This window comes from Pantherophis guttatus, chromosome 1 (assembly GCF_059756535.1).
Source record: "Pantherophis guttatus breed Tessera chromosome 1, ASM5975653v1, whole genome shotgun sequence".
Taxonomy (NCBI): Eukaryota; Metazoa; Chordata; class Lepidosauria; order Squamata; family Colubridae; genus Pantherophis; species Pantherophis guttatus.
Window position 1 is genome coordinate 243,338,012 of NC_142063.1, and position 19,941 is coordinate 243,357,952.

Here is a 19,941-nt window from a genome sequence, read left to right on the forward strand (position 1 = left end):
TTGCATGGAGACCCTTTGTCTATAAAGTCGCCAATAGGCAGACATGACTGAATGGTAGGGAATGAATGAATCTCAACAAAGCAAATTTCTTTTCTACAGCAAGAAGAACTTCCTCTTCCTCCAGGCATTTTTAATGGTTGTTATGGTTTTTGTCTGATTAATGTTACATGTCTATGCTATTTTCAGATAGTAGCATTGATGTATTTTATAGGCTTCCCCTTTTATTTCTCTCTGTTAATCATTGAATAATTACTAGGTTTTATTTCGCTTGGGTTTTTTAGTGTAATTGATCCAGACTACTGCATTAAGTCAATGAAAACTAGAATGAATAGTTGGAAAATATTGATATATGTTGACTGAGATGAATAAAGTATGGTTCATTGTGGTGAAAATTACCACAATAGAGGCATTGGATTTACAAGCATTTACCTATGTCTCCAATAAAAACAGAAGATCAAGTGCTTACTACTATTTCTCTTAATTATATTTTTTAAAATAAGGCATTGTCTTAAAGTATGTTTAGAATCTGCCTTCTTGCAGACAAATTATTCTTAAATACAATACTTAAATATATTATATGTAGAATCTTATCTATTGTCTACAAAATTCATAGAAGAATTGGGTACAGTACTGTATGGGCAAAGATCAGGTAAAACATGTGGAACTATCAGGAAAAACTGTTCCAATGCTGTGCTAAGCTGGATCCCTAGAAAGTCTATTCTGGATTTCCTTAGAAATAGGCCTAATGTCTATTGAAATTCTCAATCATTCAGGTCACGGTTATCCCAAAAGTGCTTTTCAAAAAGCAACTGGATTTTCTTGTTCTTTGTTCTTGAAGGTGTTAAAAGTGAAGTTTCTTGGATGAAATGTGAAATGTTTCCAAGAAAAAATCCAAGAAAGTCCAGTTGCTTTTTGAAAAGCACCTTTGGGACAAATAGCCCTAATGTACACTTGATAATATGTATGTCAAGAATATGACATACATCCTTGACATACACCTCCGACGTATTCTTGGCATCACCTGGCAGGACAAAGTTACAAATAGCGCAGTCTTGGAACATGCTGGAATTTCTAGCATGTATACACTATTGAAACAGCAATGTCTACACTTGCTTGGGCATGTCATGAGAATGGCTGATGGTTGGATTCCGAAAGATCTCCTGTATGGAGAATTAGTGTAGGGAAAGCGCCTCAGAGTGAGACCACAGCTGCGATATAAGGATATCTGCGAGAGGGACCTAAAGGCCCTGGGAATAGACATTAATAACTGGGAAACCTTGACCTCTAATTGTTCAGAGGCTAAAGACGCAACATGGCCTTCTCCAATTCGAAGAGACACTTGTTCGGCAGGCTGAGGCAAATAGGCAGTCCTGGAACCAGCGAAATCTGGGGGCTGGGCAGGGGACAGAATATATCTGCTCTCAGTGTGGAAGGGATTGCCACTCTTGAATTGGCCTTTTTAATCACACTAGTTGCTGTTTTAGGACCTCTTTCCAGAGCTCGATACCATAGTTTTTTGAGACTGAAGGATGCCAATGATAGTGAATATGTATGTACAGACTACCAAGTCTGAGTTGCAAAAATCCAGGACATAAGACTATTCTCCATCTGGTAGCCATACATTTGTTGGAAATTCAGTCTTTTAAATGAACAGCTTGTGTTATACTCTACACACTTGGCAGAGGCTTGGTAAAAGAAAAAAATGTTAGAGATACCTATAGGGTAGTTCTGGACATCCGGTACTGCTGTCAGTTTTCATAGTGTATCTTATATCCAGTCAACAAATTTTATATATCTAATGCAGAAGAGGAAGAGAATGCTGTCTGGGTTCTGCAACTGCTACATGTTTCCCCTTAATCAAGGAGGGATGAAACAGTCCTGAGTTTTGTTACTATGTATAATTTATATCTTGTCTTAAAATAGCTAGAATTCAGTACAAATCTATCTCCCTTTTGCTTTGTTTTGATTTTGTGAAAAACAACTACTATGCTCAGAATATTAGCAGTCTGAATAATTTGCCATTTGAAAAAAATGGAAAATAAAATAAAAACGAAACCTCTTCCATTCTTCAGAGACATCCGAAAGAATAGCACCACTGGAAGACTGTATCACAGGATAAACAATGCTTTGATAAAAAGGTATCCCCCCCAGTGTCTCAATCATATGTTTGAAATAACACAGTTTCTCTCTGCATGAAATTTGTTTATACAGTTTATTGAAAAAAATATTATATTTATTTCCACTATATTGCAATTTTTCACTCACTTGATTTCCAACTGAGAAGCAGGAAGTTTTGCGTAGGGATTCTCCACAGGAAACTGAACCAAATTCTCTCTTACATACATACCTTAGATATGTATGTCTACACACACACACACACACACACACACATTTTACCCTCATAAAAGCCAGCTGGGCTTATAAAAATTGACAATGGGAAACCAAACTATCTTCTTTTCACTATCCTCTATTTAACTTCCTGCAGGATGCTTAACCTTGAATAAACCCAAGCAGTTAAGCAGAGTTAGAGCCTAAATCAATAGTCATAGTGGTTAGTAATTGACAAGGCAATGGATTTTTTTTTTTTTTGGCTCACTCAGACAGCACAAAAGATATACTACTCCCGCAAAAAACTCTGCAGAAAATTGTCTGTTGTACATTCGGTACAAAAGATGTACTACTGTTTGGATTTTTAGGGGAGGTGTGTACACCAAAATGAACACAAGCGAATAATGGCTTCTTTGATACCAAGTAGACAGTACAAACATCAGATATGGAATATGGTGGATACATAACTATACTTTTTCCCTCTGAACAGATTTTTGATCATCCATTATTTTTTAGTTGTTAAGTTGTTTTCAACTTTTCCTGATCCACTAGATAACACTCCTGTCAATAGCTGCTTCTAAGTTCTTTTAAATGCCTAAATATGATACCAGAGAGAGTATCTAACCATCTTGCCTTTGTCCACCTGATATATTGTAGACCTGGGATATAATACTGAAATGATGGGGTCAAACAGTGGGAATATTAAGAATGATATGATCAGTCTTAGAAATATAGGAGGATTTAACTTGGTCTGAATTTAGAAATGGACATCCTGGATTACAGCACAAATCAACATGTTTCAATTCACTAATATTTCTGAAGCAACGTTTGGCCTTAAATGTAGAAAAATTGAAATGTTGTGTAACTAGTCATTAATTAATACACATGAAAGATATATTTTACTGTAAAACATACATAACAACATGCAATTTAGAATGACTTTTTGTGCTATTTTTATTCAGCTAGCATGAACCTAAAATAATCGGATGGATTCATTCACCTATATCTAGTACTTAATATTGCTGATGTTTAAAAATGTATTGTTAAATGTTGACCATAAAATATTATAGGGAATCTTCTTTCTATGAAATACAACCCAAGGAAACATTAAATTTAAATATCAGGTGCCAGATAATTAGTAGTTTTACTTACATACAATTCAGTTTTGAATATTCTTCTTTTATTAAAAATCATTTAAAGCACTGGATCATCCATTACACTTTGATTCTGCTATTAATTGATATTTTACCACTAAATATTGTGTATTTATAAAGTATAAAATTTTGATTATAACACATCTATTATGTTCAGGCATTTTCAGGTAATGCCCGTTACCAACTTTAGAATATTCATATATGTTGAACATTTTCTTTCTTTTCCCATCATCTGCCATTCCTTGCAATTTCTACCAAGACATTTTTTTAGAGGTGTCTTCCCTAAGATCTATAGCCACAGATGCCTTTCATTCAGCTATATTCCTCAAGTACTTAAGGATTGTGCCTAGTTGTCTCATTTGGTTGCAAGATGTTGTTCCAACAGCGGAAGAGGTTTGCATTATCCTTCTTGCCCCTCAGTTTGAAGTCTGCTTTGGAAAGTTGTAAAAATATGTTCACATAACATTGGATGGTCTTAAATGGCCATCCAATTGCTATGGTAATAGCATTTCCTATGTGCAAAGATATAGTTACTCTTCTACTGGAAGAGAAATGTTTTAAAAAACACACTTTAAAAAAAAGCTCATATTTTGGAAAGAGAAAAAGTAGCATAATGAATGATAAGGAAACAGATATATACTGAATAATCTTTGCCCCCTTCTATTACTAGAAAAAAAGGTTTAGATTTATGTGACTGTGAACACCTGCACAGTGGGAAAAATCAGTTTGTCTATTAAGTTGATCAATTTGTCTATTAAGTTGATTGATCAAATTTGCAGATGACACTCAGTGGCAAGAGTAGTCAATACCCCAGAGGACAAGCTCAAGATCCAAAAAGATCTTGAGAGACTTGAACACTGGGTCTTTTCTAACAAAATGAAATTAAACATAGATAAAAGTATAGGGTATAGATTAGGTGAAATTTAATCTCTGCAGTGCTTACAGTGCAGTTATTGGCTTAATACCAGTAACTGTGAGAGAGATCTGGGGATCCTAATGGACAATCACTTAAATATGAGCCAACAGTGTGCTGCAGCAGACTGACCAAAAAAGCCAATGCAATCCTAAACTACATTAATGTAGAGATAGAATCAAGATCACATAAAGTTCTAGTACCACTTTACAAAGTCTTAGTAAGATCACACTTGGAATACTGCGTTCAGTTTTGGTAACCACAATACAAAAAAGATGTTGAAATTTTGGAGAGAATGCAGAGAAGAGCAATAAAAATGATTAGGGGACTGGAGGCTAAAATATATGAAGAACAGTTACAGGAATTGGGTATGTCTACTCTAATGAAAAAATGGACTGGGGTGACATAATAGCACTGTTCCAATATTTGAGGGGCTCCTACAAAGACAAGGGGGTCAAACTGTTTTCCAAGGCATCAAAAATCCAAATAAGAAACAATGGTTGGAAACTAACCAAGGAGGGAAGCAACCTACAGCTAAAGAGAAATTTCCAAATGGTGAGAGGAATCAACTAATGGAGTAGCTTGCTTCCAGAAGTTGTGAGTGCTCCATTATTGGAGGCTTTAAAAAAGAGTCTGGACAACCATTTGTCTGAAATGGTATAGGGTCTCCCGCTTGAGCAGGGAGTTGGATTAGAAGACCTTCGAAGTCCCTTCCAACTCTATTATTCTATGTTCTATGATTTGATCTATTTATCTATTGATTTATCAAAATTATTCCCTCCAGGAGCCTAAGGTGAATCTTCCTTTATTTTATCCAATCGCAGCTTGGGATCTTTAACCAAGATTATAGTTTACATTTTGGAATAAACTTTAACTTGTTTTAATTTAACATATAAGCCATTGTATGTCATTGTCTCCTTTGTTTATCATTTATCATTTTGTTCGGTTTATTGGCTTTTAATACAGAACGTACTGTATTTTATGATTTGATTTAAGGAATAGCTCTGCCAATAAACAACTCTTATATTAATTTGTTTTAATGTTTTATTTTTATACAGGGCTTTCATTTTCCTGTTTGGGTTAAAAATAATTGATATATATATATTTTAAATAATTATTATTCTTATTAGCTTTTACAGATGTCTGGAGAAGATTTGAGTAAAGTTGTAAATCAATTCCTCACTTTTACTACCTTAGATTTATTCACTTTTACCAACAATTTGACTGTGGCCACAGGGTATGTAAATATAGCATCATTTCATTTTAAATCAATAAGAAAAAAAAATTGACATGCTTTTAAGAAGAGATAAGAAGAACATCAGATGCATTTGGAATTCTTTTTTCACATGAGTCTTCTTTATTGATTTTAATTAAGTGTTCCCCTAGGTAATAAAGTAAAACATTTTATCTTATTGACATTCTTCAGCCTTATTCTATTTGTAGAGGTACAAGAATGTACCATTGAAAATAAAATGCATTTAAGAATAGCCAGAGTTCTATTCTGAGGAAAAAACAGAATTTCATTAAGCAAAATTCTGGGTGACATAGCAGCAAGAAACCTGAACATTTGAGTATATAATAGGAAAGGATCCTTTTCTATAGCAATATTGAATAAAACATGAGACTTTTGCTGCAGGAATGATATTTGTCTCCAGTTCAAAGAATCTCTACCATACCCTTATGGACTTATTATGCATAGAGATCATGAAGAGAAACAGTTTTATTATCATCAGAGTGAAATGGAGGTACAGGACACTGTTATCTTGTCTGAGTCTCTATCAAAACTGAATATAACAGCAATTACATAAGAACATTGCACCTACATTCATGAAAGCTCCTTAACGAAAAATTATTTCTTGAGTGAAGCAACAGAAACATAAATATTCCTTATCAAATGTACAGTGTTGTCCATAAGAAAGTCAGAAAAGCAATGCCTATACCCACGAGGAAGATCCTTTTCATGGTGATAAAAAGGAGAAAAATGAGATGCAGAGATTCTGAATATAGGAAAACTTGCAGGAAGCAACAAGGGAAGAAGCAAACTGGAATTAATTCCTAACAGTGAGGAAGGACCAGCTTGCCTTCAGAAGTTGTGGGTGCTTCATCACTGGAGATTTTTAAGAAGAGACTGGACAGTCACTTGTCTGAAATGATATAAGGCAGTGATGGCTAACCTTTTTCCCCTTGGGTGCCAAAAGTATGTGTGCGCACGCGACAGTGTATGCGTGTGCAACAGTACATGCATGCGTGCCCACACCCATAATGCAATGCTCCTCCCACATGCCCTGCCCCCTGCACATGTGTGCGCAACCCTGCACATGCACACGTGAACCCCCTTTTGGCCTCACATCCCAAAACAGCACTGTGGGGGGAGCCTTGCCTCCTAAAACAGGCTGGGGGGGGGGAAGCCTCACCTCCCAAAACAGCACTGGGAGGGGAATCTCCGGAGATCTGGGAAGGCATGGGCAGCAGAAAGTGAGGAGAAAGGTAGCCCCTCCCACATGCCCACTTGTCTCCTGCTTGCAGGGCAGAGACCCGAAAATCAGCTGGGCGGGAAGCGCTGGAGCATGCGCAGTGGAGCTGAGCTGGGTGATGGCTCTTGTGCCCGCAGGGAGGGCTCCACATGCCACCTGTGGCACGCATGTCATAGGTTCGCCATCATGGGGTGAAATCTAAAAATTTTCGCTACCGGTTCTGTGGCTTAATTGGTGGATGGGGCTTGATGGTCAGGTGACCCGGTGGGCATGGCTTGTTGGTCAGGTGGGCGTGGCCAAGTTGACGTCACTTCTTTGCCCTTTTTTGACCTACAAAAAGAAGATATACCAATTATTTCATGCAATAAATTCTTAAATAATAAACGAAGTACACAAAACAATAAGAGGTACACAAATACTTACATAAAAGCAATAAAAATGTTGTCTTCAACGTCGCTTCTTGCACCAATGATAATAATGACCTAGAAGGAGATATAACATGATATACAAATTTAACCATTTAATACGCAAATAAGAGAAATACACAAAACAATAAAAAACAATAAAAGAGGTACATAAATGCTTACATAAAACTGTTAGTCGTCTTTAGCTTTGAGATGTTTCCACATAGCTATTTCAGTGGCACTTGCCTCACTTCCACTTTTCTTGCACTTGATGCGCAGATCATTGGCTGAGCGATGGTGTTCTCTGAACCATTTTTTCACTGCAGGAATAGGGTCCCATTTTGGAAGAGGTAGTCCGGTAACGCTGATGGTCATGAGGCTGGTTAGATTGGAAATGGCTAGGCAACTTCTGGTCTCTGAACATATCAGGTTCATTTTCGAAAAACCCCTTTCCGCTTCTGCAGAACTCACTGCAATTGTTCTGACAATATCTTTGCTTTTTTGATATTGTCAGGAATTGCAATACCTCTTCGAATCTTTTAAGACATTCTCCACAAAATCTCTATAGTCGAATCTTTTAAGACATTCTCCACAAAATCTCTATAATGTTATAGTTGAAAATATCACTAAATATGCGCAGTTGTTCTTCAGCTGCTACCCAAGGAATGACTATTTCCTCAAAATCCCAGTACTCTGGCACCAAAAACTGTAGAAACTGTAGTTTGTTTATGGTGTCTTGCAGTTGGTTCCCAGTTTTTAAATGCTCAGAGTCCATCAGTTGTTTCTGCAAATTTTTGATGATACTTTGTAAAAGTCTTTCTCGATGAAGACCAACAAATCGATGGTTTTCTATGAAGTTTATATTCCTGAAGGTTTCTGAGGTAATTAGTTCTTCAACTTTTCTTTCGTATGGGCCCTTTCCCTTTGCTAGCAGTTCAAATGCCTTTATTGATCTTCTCACCAGTTTTTCAGCTTTTATTATGTCCGTATTGCGTGCTTGCAGTGCAGTTGAAAGAAGTGAAATTTCCTCCAAAATGTCTATTATCTTTTTTTTTATTGAAAAAGTTTTCAAATACAAATTTTCCCCCCATTTTTCTCCCCCCCTCCTCCCTAACCCCCCCTCACCACCCATCCCCCCCTGAGACTTCTTCACAACAAAAACCTAATTCATAACAGATTATATAATATTTTACCATCCCCTTACTCCCTCCTCTAAATATTGACCCTTACTTACTAATAATATTATTAATATTATTACTTCCCCCTTTTACCATACATTTCAAAAAAAACATTCAACTATAACATTGTATAAAAACTTCTAATTTAACATAATATTATTATAACTCCCAATTTAGCAATAATCTGCCCTTTTTCTCCTCCCCCATACTTTTATCTGTATATTATTACAACATTTCAAAACAACCTTCCACTTTAAAACTATATAATAAATCCTACTTTAACATTTAATCTTTTGTGTATATTAATATAACATTTCAAAGCAGCCTTCCCCATAAATCCTAATTTAACATTTATTCAACTCTATCCATTTTCTCCACTCCCCTAAATATATCACTTAAACATCCCTTTTCTTAAACAAAACAATCAGTAAACTAACCTATTTCCACCCACTTTCCTACAAAATTGCCATGCACAACAATTCTTAATATCTTTAAACCACTGCCCACCCTGCTAAAAAAATATATTCCATTATATAGAAAAAATCAATGACTTTAAATTTATAATCCATATAATATCTTCTTTGATATCTTTCCACTGGATTGTTGAGTCCATCATCCATATTAGGGTAACAAAGCATCCTGGTGCAACAGTTTGTTCAAAATCCTCCGTCATCATCTGCCCCCATCAGTAATAAATATCCTCATATGTATATAAAAGAAAAAAAACAACCACCCGAGTGACATTATAATTATATTCCATATAGTTGTAATTGTGGCTTCCATCAGGATTATTAATTCCCATCATCATATTGGGTGACAACCAGATCTTCTGCATGCCCCAGCATAGCTCTCTTGCCTTATAGCTCAAGATGAATATAATATATTTATCAATAAAAAAAAAAAAATCCAAAATAGATAATTCCAATTCAACAATTTAAGGCTCTTTTCACATCCTAAAATTACGGCATTGCAGAGGTCTGTCACTCTCCTCAGGATAATATTAACCAATACTTCGCCTCAACTATCTTTTCATATATTCATTCATTTTTTTTAAAAAAATAACTGGCTTCACTGTTGCATAATTTAGAAGTTTTTATTTTTATGAGACCTATTTCTTTTTTTCTTTTCTTTTTGTGGGTTTGATCTCCATCCTAGTTTCCTTTCTACAACTGTATATCAACTGATCGGTTTTCATTCTGCTTTATAACTTGATCTTGTTGGTTTTGTTTTTGTGTCTCATATTTCTTTTTTGCTCCATACTTGTCTGTGACTTGATGAATCATCACGTTAGAGTCCGATGCCACTTCTCTCATATTTGTAGATAATCCAGCTGAGGTGTCTAAAGAATCCAAAGGCAATTTGTCCACCACAGCCTCTGTAATTCGATGTTTTCCCTTTATTTCCAACTCCTTCTGCTTATCCTGTATTGTGCCTAAAGATGTTAAGTTCACTTTCAAAAATTTTTGATAAAATTCTTCCGCTTTTTCAACAGTACTTAGTTGGTATCTTTCTCCTTGATATCTCAATATTATACCAACTGGGGCATCCCACCTGAATAAAATATTTCTTTTTTTTAGCTCAGTCACCAGAAAATTAATTTAATTTATTTTAATACTGTTTTTAAATTTTGTATGTACTGTTTTTTACTTTGGCTGTTCACCGCCCTGAGTCCTATGTTGGAGAAGGGCGGTATAGAAATTTAAACAAATAAATAAATAAATAAAATAAAACCAAATTTCTTCCTTTCCAATAACATCTTGGGCGGGAGCTCTTTGTAAATCCAAATCTTTCTTCCAAACAATTGCAAAGTAGAGTTGAAGGAATTTTGCACAATATTATTTCTAATTTCTTTTTCTGTAAAATAAATCACCACATCTCTAGGCAATTGCCTTTGCTTTGCAATCCAGGAGTTTATTCTATAAACTTCCTCAGGTTGGACCTTTAAGATCCCAGCCAGAATTTCAGAAGATATTTTCCTTAAATCAACTCTGTTATTTTCCTGCAATCCTCTCAGTCTAATCGCATATTCAGTAAAATTATATTGCATCATTAAAACTTCTCTTTCAATCCGTTGTTGCATGTTTTCTGCATTACAAGTCTTTTGATCAGCCTCCATTTTAGGTTTTTCTTCTGAACTATTGTCTTGAATGTTTGTCAAATCATTTTCAATTTTTTGTATTCTATTGTCCAAATTGTCCTCAATTTCTTCCACTTTAGATTCTAATAAGTTAGTATTTGCATCCAACTTGATCATAAATTCTGAAAAGCCATTAGCCATTTTTATAATCTTTCGATCCAGAGTATCAAACTTTAATTGCACTAATTCTTTAATTTCCTGCTTAAATTTTTCAAAGTTCTGATTCACAATCTCATCCCTTCTTACAATCTCCTCCAAAAGAAATTCAATTATATTAAAATCAGTTTTCTGAGACTGGAGCTTTAAAACTTGTTCACATAATTTATTAATGGGGGAATCCCCCCCCCACAGCTTGTTTGTCCGTCTTTGCAAGCTTTAATGCCATATTTCCACACAGACAAACTATTTTTTAAGAAAAAAAAAAGAGAGAGGCAAAGAAGAAAAAAAGGACTTCTTTCCAACCAAGATCAATATCAGATCTCCAGGAAGAGAAAAACACAAAAATAGAGCTTTATCTTAAGTGTAGCCAAAAGTATTTATTCCGCTACTTTGTATCTTAATGGGAAATGGAAGGACTCTCCCTTTCAGCCCCTTCTCAAGCCTCGGCAGTCGCCATTTTTAAAAATTCTTTTTTTCCTTTCCTTTTCCCTTTCCTTCTTCAATAATTGTTGTAAAATGAATAAAATACTTGCGATTCAGGGTCGCAGGTCCAGCTCATATCCTTTTTAATTGTTCTGTTAATTTTTGTAGGCTTGTTCTTGTCACCTAGCTCTGCATGGGCAGAGGTCTCCCAAAGCCTGGAGCAGCAGCGGGGGAAATAAGGAGCTTCGTCTGCTTCGTCCCCAAAAGTAAAAAAAAAAACTTTTGGGGCTATGCAGAGAGCTCTACCTGCCCCCGCCAGCTCTGTCTCCATTTCCACATGGAAATTGAGTTTTTTCGAGCCGTCTTTCAGTTGTAAAGGCGGCTCTTTACAGGCAATGGGGCGGCGATCCGAAGGGATCGTCTGGCGGCGGCAAGAGGCAAACCGGAAGTCCCAAAATGTCTATTATCAATGCTAAATCATTTAAGAAATATTTATTTTCCAGACGGGCAGACATACCTGAGTATTTTGCATTCCCATGAAAATATTGATGTAGTACAGGATAGGCACGCCACACAGCTATGGTTGCCCGTAAACTACAGGTAGCCCATCTTGGCCCAAAAATTAGACCAATCCTTATGATGTTAATTTCAAGTTCTTCAGATATTTCATCAAGTTCAATTTGGTTTTTATTGGACTGCTGGAAAATAGAGCATATCTTATCAATAAAAATTTTTAAATGATTTACTTGTTTTATTTCCTTTATGGCATCGTCTAAAACAAGTTGGAAACGATGGTTCAAGCAGTGCCATATGATGATGTTTGGAAACTCATTTGCTATTCTGGTGCTCACTCCAGATTTTCTCCCAAGCATAACACTGGCACCATCAGAGCAGAACACTATCAAATTTTTTTTGTAGGTAAAGTCAACCTTACGTAAACTTTCAAAAACTGCAGAACATATTGTCTCTGCATCTTGTTTCTTCAATTCAACAAGCTCGACAAAAATATTTGGTGGGTCCTCTGAGTCCTCAACTTTTAAGAAAACTATCAGAACTGGTTTGCAGGATACTGTTGAGGCTTCATCAATGATCAGACATATCTTCAGATTCCGTGCAATGATGCTGGAAAACATTTGGGTTTTAATTTCATTTGTAATGCACTCAACTATTTTCACAACTGATGGCCTTGAATGCAATCCTACTCCCAGTTCTACTCCATTTTCAGTTTGTAATTCTATCAATTCTTCTATGCTTGAAATTGGTATGCATGCTTTTGCCAGGCTGTAAACAGTTTTGAACATTTTAGAAGTGGTGCCAAATTGCCTTTCAGAAATCTTGTCCATTGCTTTTGTTATGGCTTCCTGCTCAGCTTGTTTTACGTTGTCTCTACAAATGGTGTGCAATTTCGATATGAAATGTTCTCTCATTTTCTTCCGGAGAGACACCTGGTGCACTTCCTTGTTTTTCCCATCCAGCTCAATCTTGAAAAGCTTCCACTCTTTGGACACATGAATACCACTCTCCATTGTGAAGCCATGTTTCGCACAGTATGTACAACCCAGTTTCTTGTTTGAAATTTCTCTTGGAAGTAGCTGTACTGTTGCATGGTCCAGCAGTCTGGAAGAATGCTTCCAATTTTGGGTGCGGCGGGTGACTCTATACTTGATTTGCTGCTTTCTCTGGTTTCAGGTGGTGGTGCTTGTGGCACAGGGGATAGTTTTTGTTCCACTTCTGCTGGTGGTTGTTCAAGTTTTGGTTTCTTGGCCAAGAAACCTATCAAAGTCTGTTGCCTTTTCATCCTTCCTGTTAAAGATGGCAGTTACTGCAAAAAAAAAAAAAAAGCAGCTTTGTTAGTTGATGACACACAATGTAAAAGCACATAGAAAGCCTCAAAAAGCCCAAAAAACCAACTTTCACACAACACAACACAACACAAAACAACACAACTGGCTCCCCACATGCTAGACCCAAAATGCCCCCTGCAACAAGCAGGAACCTCACACAGCCACAAAAAGCCCCCCAAAAAACTTTCACACTTTATACACACAAAATTCCACATAGAGTTTTGTGAGATTTTGTGTGTTTGTGTAGTTAGCGTGAAACACTACAGAAATACACAAAATCTCAGAAAGCTGCACAAATATTATTTTATTTTATTTTATTTTATTTTTAGATAAAAGTAGCTAAATTTAAAACTTCCTAAACTTTAAATTGCTAGGTCTAAAAAAAGAACAACTAAAAAAACCCCCAATTAACTATTTTTTTTTAAAGCTCCCAAAGGGGAAAAAAACTTACCCAATTGAAGTGACAAGCCAGGCAGGCAGGCAGGCAGATAGAGCTGCTCACCGATAAGATTGATTGCAGGCAGGGAGATTCAGTTGCTTGCTGATGCAATGGATTGCAGCAGGCGAAGCAAGGCAGGCATTGCAACCAGTGGCTCAGGATTCGGTCTGAAGAGTGAAGGTAAGCAAGCTGGAGGCTGTGGGGGAAGGTGGGTGGTTAGCTAGGTGCCTTAACCAGCCAGGCAGGCAAGCACGGGGACCCAGGGACCAGGGGGGTAGCATGAGGCTCACAAACGATCCCCGGCGGCTGCGCGAACTACACGAGCCCGGGGATGGGGGGGGGTGGCATGTTAGGCCGCAACCGGCAAAGCTTACCTTTTTGAGTGAGCAGCAGTCAGCGAGGCGTCCGAGCAAGGCGAGGCAAAGTCCAAGCGGCCAGGCAAATGTCTGGGTGAAGTAGCTCGGCCGCGTAGGAAGGGGAATTTATATAGGCTGGGGGTGGGGTGAGTGGGCCGGAAGGAAGCACCGAGTGGCTGGAAAAGCGACTGGTGGAAGTGGAAGTGCTGAGTGACGGGAAAAGTGAGTGAGTGAGTGACAAACGGCCAAGTGGGCAAGCGGGCAAGCAGGTGACCAGGCGATTGGGTGGGCATGAGCAGTGGGCCAGGGATTTTTGCTACCAATTCTCTGAACTGCCTGCCGCCATCACTACCAGATCACCCGATCCGGTCCAACCGGGAGCATTTCACCCCTGGGTATAAGGTGTCTTGCTTGAGCAGGGGCTGGACTAGAAGACCGCCAAGGTCCCTTTCAGCTCTATTCCGATTGAATAGTTTTCCAAATAACAGTATATCTGAATTCTGAATTAATTTGATCACAGCTAATTCCATAAACATTTGAATGTGCAAAATGTTCTTTCACAGACTTAGCAATGTTTAGTTGTCTCTCTCTCTTTTTCAAATATTTCCTTTTCCACAACACATATGAAACACAGGAATAATATAGGCAGCATAGGGAGCCATGACAATGACTTTGGAGAAACCACCCAGTAGCTGTTAAGGCAACACAAGGTGCAGAAGAAATATGTGTTAAGCCCTGGAAGGCAGGAAAATTTGAGTAAAGAACTCAGATGGACTCTCTCCGGCACTCTGGGTTATAAAGGAAGAGGAAGGAAAAATACAGGCACACATGCAAAATTTTGTTACTGTGGACTATCTCAATAATTGGGTCCAATTCAAGCTGTGGTTTTGAATTTTAAAACCCGTCATGGCATGGGGCAAGGTTATTTGAGACTCTTACTGCAATTTTATCTGCTCAGATCTGCTCCATCAGATCTGACAAGAGATCTGCAGGTTCATCTCTCAAGGAACTATATGCACTTGAGGACAGGAGCTTCTCTGCCATACCATCCACTTTATGGAATATTCTACAAACCCCCAAGTGATATCAGCTCCAACCCTCCTTATTTTCTGGAATTTCCTCAAGACTTCACTTTGTCATGAGACTTGGGGGTATCAGGGAATCAGAAAAATCTTTGAGTGGCTCCATTGCCAATATATTTTATGTGATTTATTTTTAATATGTGTTTGACATTCTTATTGTTTATGTATACATGTGTGTGTGTGTGTATGTGTGTGTGTATGTGTGTGTATGTGTGTATTTCTATTTAATATTTTATCACTTCTTTAAAGTTGTGGGGATTGTTGCACATGTAGTTTTATTCCTCTTCCACCACCACCACTCATGAATGCTTAAATCGTATTCCTGGAAACTAAGTTGTAATTTTCTTTTAAACTACTCAATGGTATTAGAGTCTATATGAGCCATGGCAGCACAGTAGTTAGAATGCAGTACTGCAGGCTACTTCTGCTGACTGACTGCTATCAGCAATTCGGCAGTTCCATCCTTCCGAACAGTGGTGGGTTGCCCCCGGTTTGGACCGGTTCACAAGAACCGGTAGTAAAACTGGTAGGAGGCTCTGTCCACTGACCTGGACGTCATCATAGGTGATCTGCGCATGTGCAGAAGCTTCTGCGCATGCACAGAAGAGTGTGCGCGGGCGCAATGCAAATCAGTAGTAAAGGTAAGTAGAACCCACTCCTGATTCTGAGGTTGATAAAAAGAGGACCTAAATTGTTGGGGGCAATATGCTGATCCTGTAAATCCCTTAAAGAGGAAGTGATATATAAGTCTAAGTGCTACTGCTATTGCTAAACTTTCTCTGCTGATGCACTGTGTGTCATCTGACTGAGAATCCTAGGAACAACTTTGCTACTACAATATAAGGCAAATGTTATCGTAGGAATAATAAATCTAAAGATTGTATAGACTGGACTGTAATAGCAATAATAGTAGAATCTGCAATAAATAATATTGCATTACTTTGTCTAGGTGCAACTGGTTGGTTCAATCTACTAAATCAAATTTTCTCATTGTGAAATAAATGACTTGGTCTTGACTGTGTTACAAGGATCATTAATTCCTTCCATAATGACCAGAAATGTCAATAGTATCTTCTATTTTATAGGGCAATAATTAGGCTGCTTATTTACTAATATCAAAGGCCATTCTAATGCATTATTACCTTATTAATTATTAACACTGTAATTACTATAGGAAAAATATATGATTCAATTCTCTAATAATTTCTTTGACGCTCCAGGCAATTTCACTGATAGTTATTTTTAGTTACCTTTTGTTCCTAATACATCTAATATCTATGAAGAACTTTTCCTCCTTTATATGCTTTAACATATTAACTAGAAAGTTCCTCTATTTTATGCCAAGCAATTTATATCATTAGACTCCTGGGGCTAAATCTATAAAGAGCTTCGCTTCTTAACAGGTTTGTAATAACCTAGATATTTGAGATAAATTTCATCATCTCTCCATGTTGACTAAAAACATGAAAACACTGTGAGAAACAATAGCTGTCTCAACTACTGCTTTATTCCAAATTGCAGGCAGTCCCCAACTTGCAACAGTTCATTTAGTGAACATTCAAAGTTACAACGGCACTGAAAAATGTGACTTATGACCATTTTTCACAGTTATGACCTTTGCAGCATCTCCATGATCATGTGATCAAAAATCAGATGCTTGGCAACTGGTTCGTATTTATGACCGCTGATGTGTCCCAAGGTCATGTGATAAACGTTTGCGACTTTCTGACAAGCAAAACAGGGGTGGGTTCTACTTACCTTTACTATCGGTTTGTAGCGGGGCCGCATGTTCTTCTGTGCATGCGCAGAAGCGTTTTGGTGATGTCGGGGTCAGTGGGCAGAGCCTCCTGCCTGTTTTACTACCGGTTCTATAGAACCGGTAACCCACCACTGAAGCAAAGTCAATGGGGAAGCCAGATTCACTTAGCAACTGGTTTACTCACTTATCAACTGCAGTGATTCACTTAACAACTGTGGCAAGAAAGGTTGTAAAATGGGGCAAAGCTCACTTAACAAATGTTTCACTTAGCAATAGAAATTTTGGACTCAATCGTGGTCATAAGTCAAGGACTACCTGTACATTGAAGTCCTAAATATTTTCCCCCCAAGATGGGGTCCTTACGATAGTGTAGAGATTCAGTTTCTGGAATCCCCCACATTCTGGGAAGAGTCAGTCATATGTTTGGAAAGCATTCATTTTTAAGAAGGTCTGCCCTCAATGGATTGGGACAAAGTGGTAAGATAAAACGTTGCTTGCTATGTGGACTTTTCATCCCTTCTTATAAACTTCGTGGCCTTCCTAGTCACTATTAATGACTGATATGAGAGATGTTTTTCAGAAGTCATGTCTCCTATATGGATGTCCCTGCCACAAGAGTGTAAATTATTTTGCTCTGTGTAATACTGTATCAGAAATGGAAAACATTTCCTTTAATGCCTAAGCAATACTTTCACCCTGGTAGCTTGTTTTCATTCATTGATTGTTTATCTTGTTGAATGCTTTTTTCTTTATTGATGCTTTTAAGTTCTGGTTATTGAAGATTGCTAGTTTTATCTTTGTTTATTAGTATGTTTCTTTGAATGAGAACCTTCTTGAAGAGGAAAAACAGGATGTTCAGCAAATAAAAAAAGTTTTATTGTTACAAGTATGCCAATCGAATTCATCTGTTTCTGGGATCTGTGAGGGTGGAGTGGGGGATAAGAGTATCAAATAGTAATTTTTCCAACTTTTCCTAATTGTTAAATCGTAGAAGGCTTTAGAATTTTTTCCCAATTTACATTAACCAAATATAAACACTGGTATTTATGCAATATGTTTTAAAAAAATCTGCTTTGTTTGAAGTTTCTAATTTTTATGACAGTGTAGAAGAAAAAGAAAAAAATGGCTACTTCTTCTAGATACTGCTCCTGGTCTATTATCTTGGCTTCTCTGACTTTAATCCTTTGGCAAAATAAGACATTTATTGAACATTATTTTTATAATACATGCAAAATATCTGCAAAATATCTGTTTATATTCAGAAGTAATAACGCATTTTAACTGTACTTAATTGTACTATAAATTAAATTAAATTAAATTTATTAAATTTAATATGATGCTCAATTGGTAAAAGATTTTCATATGTTTAAATTAAAAATTCTTACTTTTGAAGGCCTGTGAGTATAATATAATATTTTATAGCCTGTCCAAGCACATTTGGGCTGAAGAATAAAATCAGGGCTACATCATGAAGACATATGCTGTTATTTATTCTGAAAGAGGCAGCAAAACTTTGCAGTCATTTATCATTAATGATATGCCCTGCCTTTCTCTCCCTAAATATTATTTAGAGAATTCTAAATTATTTAGATAATTCCATCCAGGCAGCAATTCACATAAATATTTACAGCTTGCATCAAAAATTCTGAAAAGGAGGTAGTGAACTTGAAAAAGTAGGCAGTAAAGACACTTTCTTAACCATATTGGACTACATGTATCATTTAGATATTTACTCCACACTCTGATTATCCGATATCTTTATCATTTCTAAAACTGTGGATGACTGCCAAGTATCCTTTGGTATATGGATTATATGCTTTGGAACAGTTGACTTACTCAGATAGAAATGGGCACAAACAATAATAACAAAATATTATCAATTACAGAAAGCTTTCATAAGATTTGTCCTTTTTTAAAAAAAAAATATGTTTTTAATATTTTATCATTTAACTAACAGGCTTACAGCAAAATTGCTTGTGTAGTACACTATTTAGTGAACTATATATAGCTAAAAATTGTTACAAATAACTTACATCAGTACTTTTGATTGAACCAAGGTTTTTTGTATGGCTCCGTTCAACTAGATTCCCTATTCTTAACTTAGCCACCAAAACTATTTTCTAAATAATAGACACTGAAAATCCCATGTGAGAATTTGTTATGAGCTTTAAGACAATGACCAACATCGTCTTAATTTCTCCTGAACTATCTTTATTTTCAAATTCTCTTGTGTTAGACTACATACTCCTAAAAACTTGTGTCTGGGAATAAAATTCTTTCTTTTTCATGAAGTCCAGGAGACATAAGGTCAATTGAAAGCTAACACAGAAAAATATGGATCATGCTAAGGTTGCTCAGTCAAGAATAGTTTAGGATTTCATTTGTCCCATGATGAGTATGTACTTATTGCAAAAGGTTTCTGGCCCCATACATGTAGCTGGATATAGATTGAGCACTGTGTTCAGCTGGATCAGAAAGAGGAATCTTTATAATTACCTTGTCTCTAGTCATGTCACAAGGATTTCCTGTGAGTTCTCAGGATATAATAGAAACTCAATGCAAGGATTTTTCCCCTCTTTCTTCAAACAACCAGACACAAAAATAACCATTTGTTGAGCATTTACTTTAAACTTCTCAAATTTTGTAGCAGAAGTAGCACCATTATTTACAATTAAAAATGCCAAACATGGGTTCCTCCTGGGGATTTATGCACTGTTTAATAGATATAGATTTAATAGATATAGATGCTTTCTTTTATTGTTAATTCTATAGACATCCTATAAAATTGTTAAGGAAGGACTTAGATACTGTGATATCTTTGGCTCTTTGAGTGGGTCTGGCAGCTTTCTTTTCTTACTGGTGAAACCTTTGATCTTCCATCATCTTCAGTTTCTGTGAAAATGATGAATAGCCAAAGTTTTCTGATGCTTCTTCCTCAACTTCCTCAACTTCAAAAAAATCATTCCTGGGATTGTCCTGCTTTGTTTCACGGACTTCAGGGCACTCCCCAGCAAACAATATTTTAACAATTATATATATATATACTAGCTAAATACCAGTGCTCTGCTACGAAACTATGTGATCAGGCTTGATAAATTGGAAATGTCTTGGCGACGTTTCAACGAAGTCTCATTCGTCATCTTCAGGCTGGTGTTTTCGGCTTCCTGCTTCTAGGAGCAATGTGTGATTGCAGCTGTTTCTTCCTTTTAACTGCCAGTGGGGGTGTGAACTGATTGGGTGGGAGCTTGGCTGTGTTCTGATTGGGTCGAGGTGTGTTCTGATTGGTTGGGG

At 36.9% G+C, this 19,941-nt stretch overlaps 1 protein-coding gene across 1 annotated transcript; it reads right to left on the bottom strand.

Moving 5' to 3' along the window:
- Positions 1-7,783: 7,783 nt before the first annotated feature.
- LOC117660719 (E3 SUMO-protein ligase KIAA1586-like) lies at positions 7,784-12,696 on the bottom strand. The gene is made up of 3 exons (XM_087892204.1): positions 11,614-12,696; positions 7,881-8,300; positions 7,784-7,840 (listed from the first exon to the last, which is right to left on the bottom strand). Exons 1-3 carry the CDS (start codon positions 12,694-12,696, stop codon positions 7,784-7,786), a joined length of 1,560 nt encoding a protein of 519 aa, XP_087748330.1.
- Positions 12,697-19,941: the final 7,245 nt, after the last annotated feature.

What these genes read in the sequence shown, in the direction of transcription:
- LOC117660719 (XM_087892204.1), bottom strand. Translation starts at nt 12,696, where the DNA reads ATGGAGAGTGGTATTCATGTGTCCAAAGAGTGGAAGCTTTTCAAGATT. An exon ending in TAGACATTTTGGGACTTCCG is followed by an intron (nt 8,301 to 11,613) that starts GTTTGCCTCTTG and finishes GACATTTTGGAG; the next exon opens with GAAATTTCACTTCTTTCAAC. An exon ending in GTGATATTTTCAACTATAAC is followed by an intron (nt 7,841 to 7,880) that starts ATTATAGAGATT and finishes AAAAGATTCGAC; the next exon opens with TATAGAGATTTTGTGGAGAA.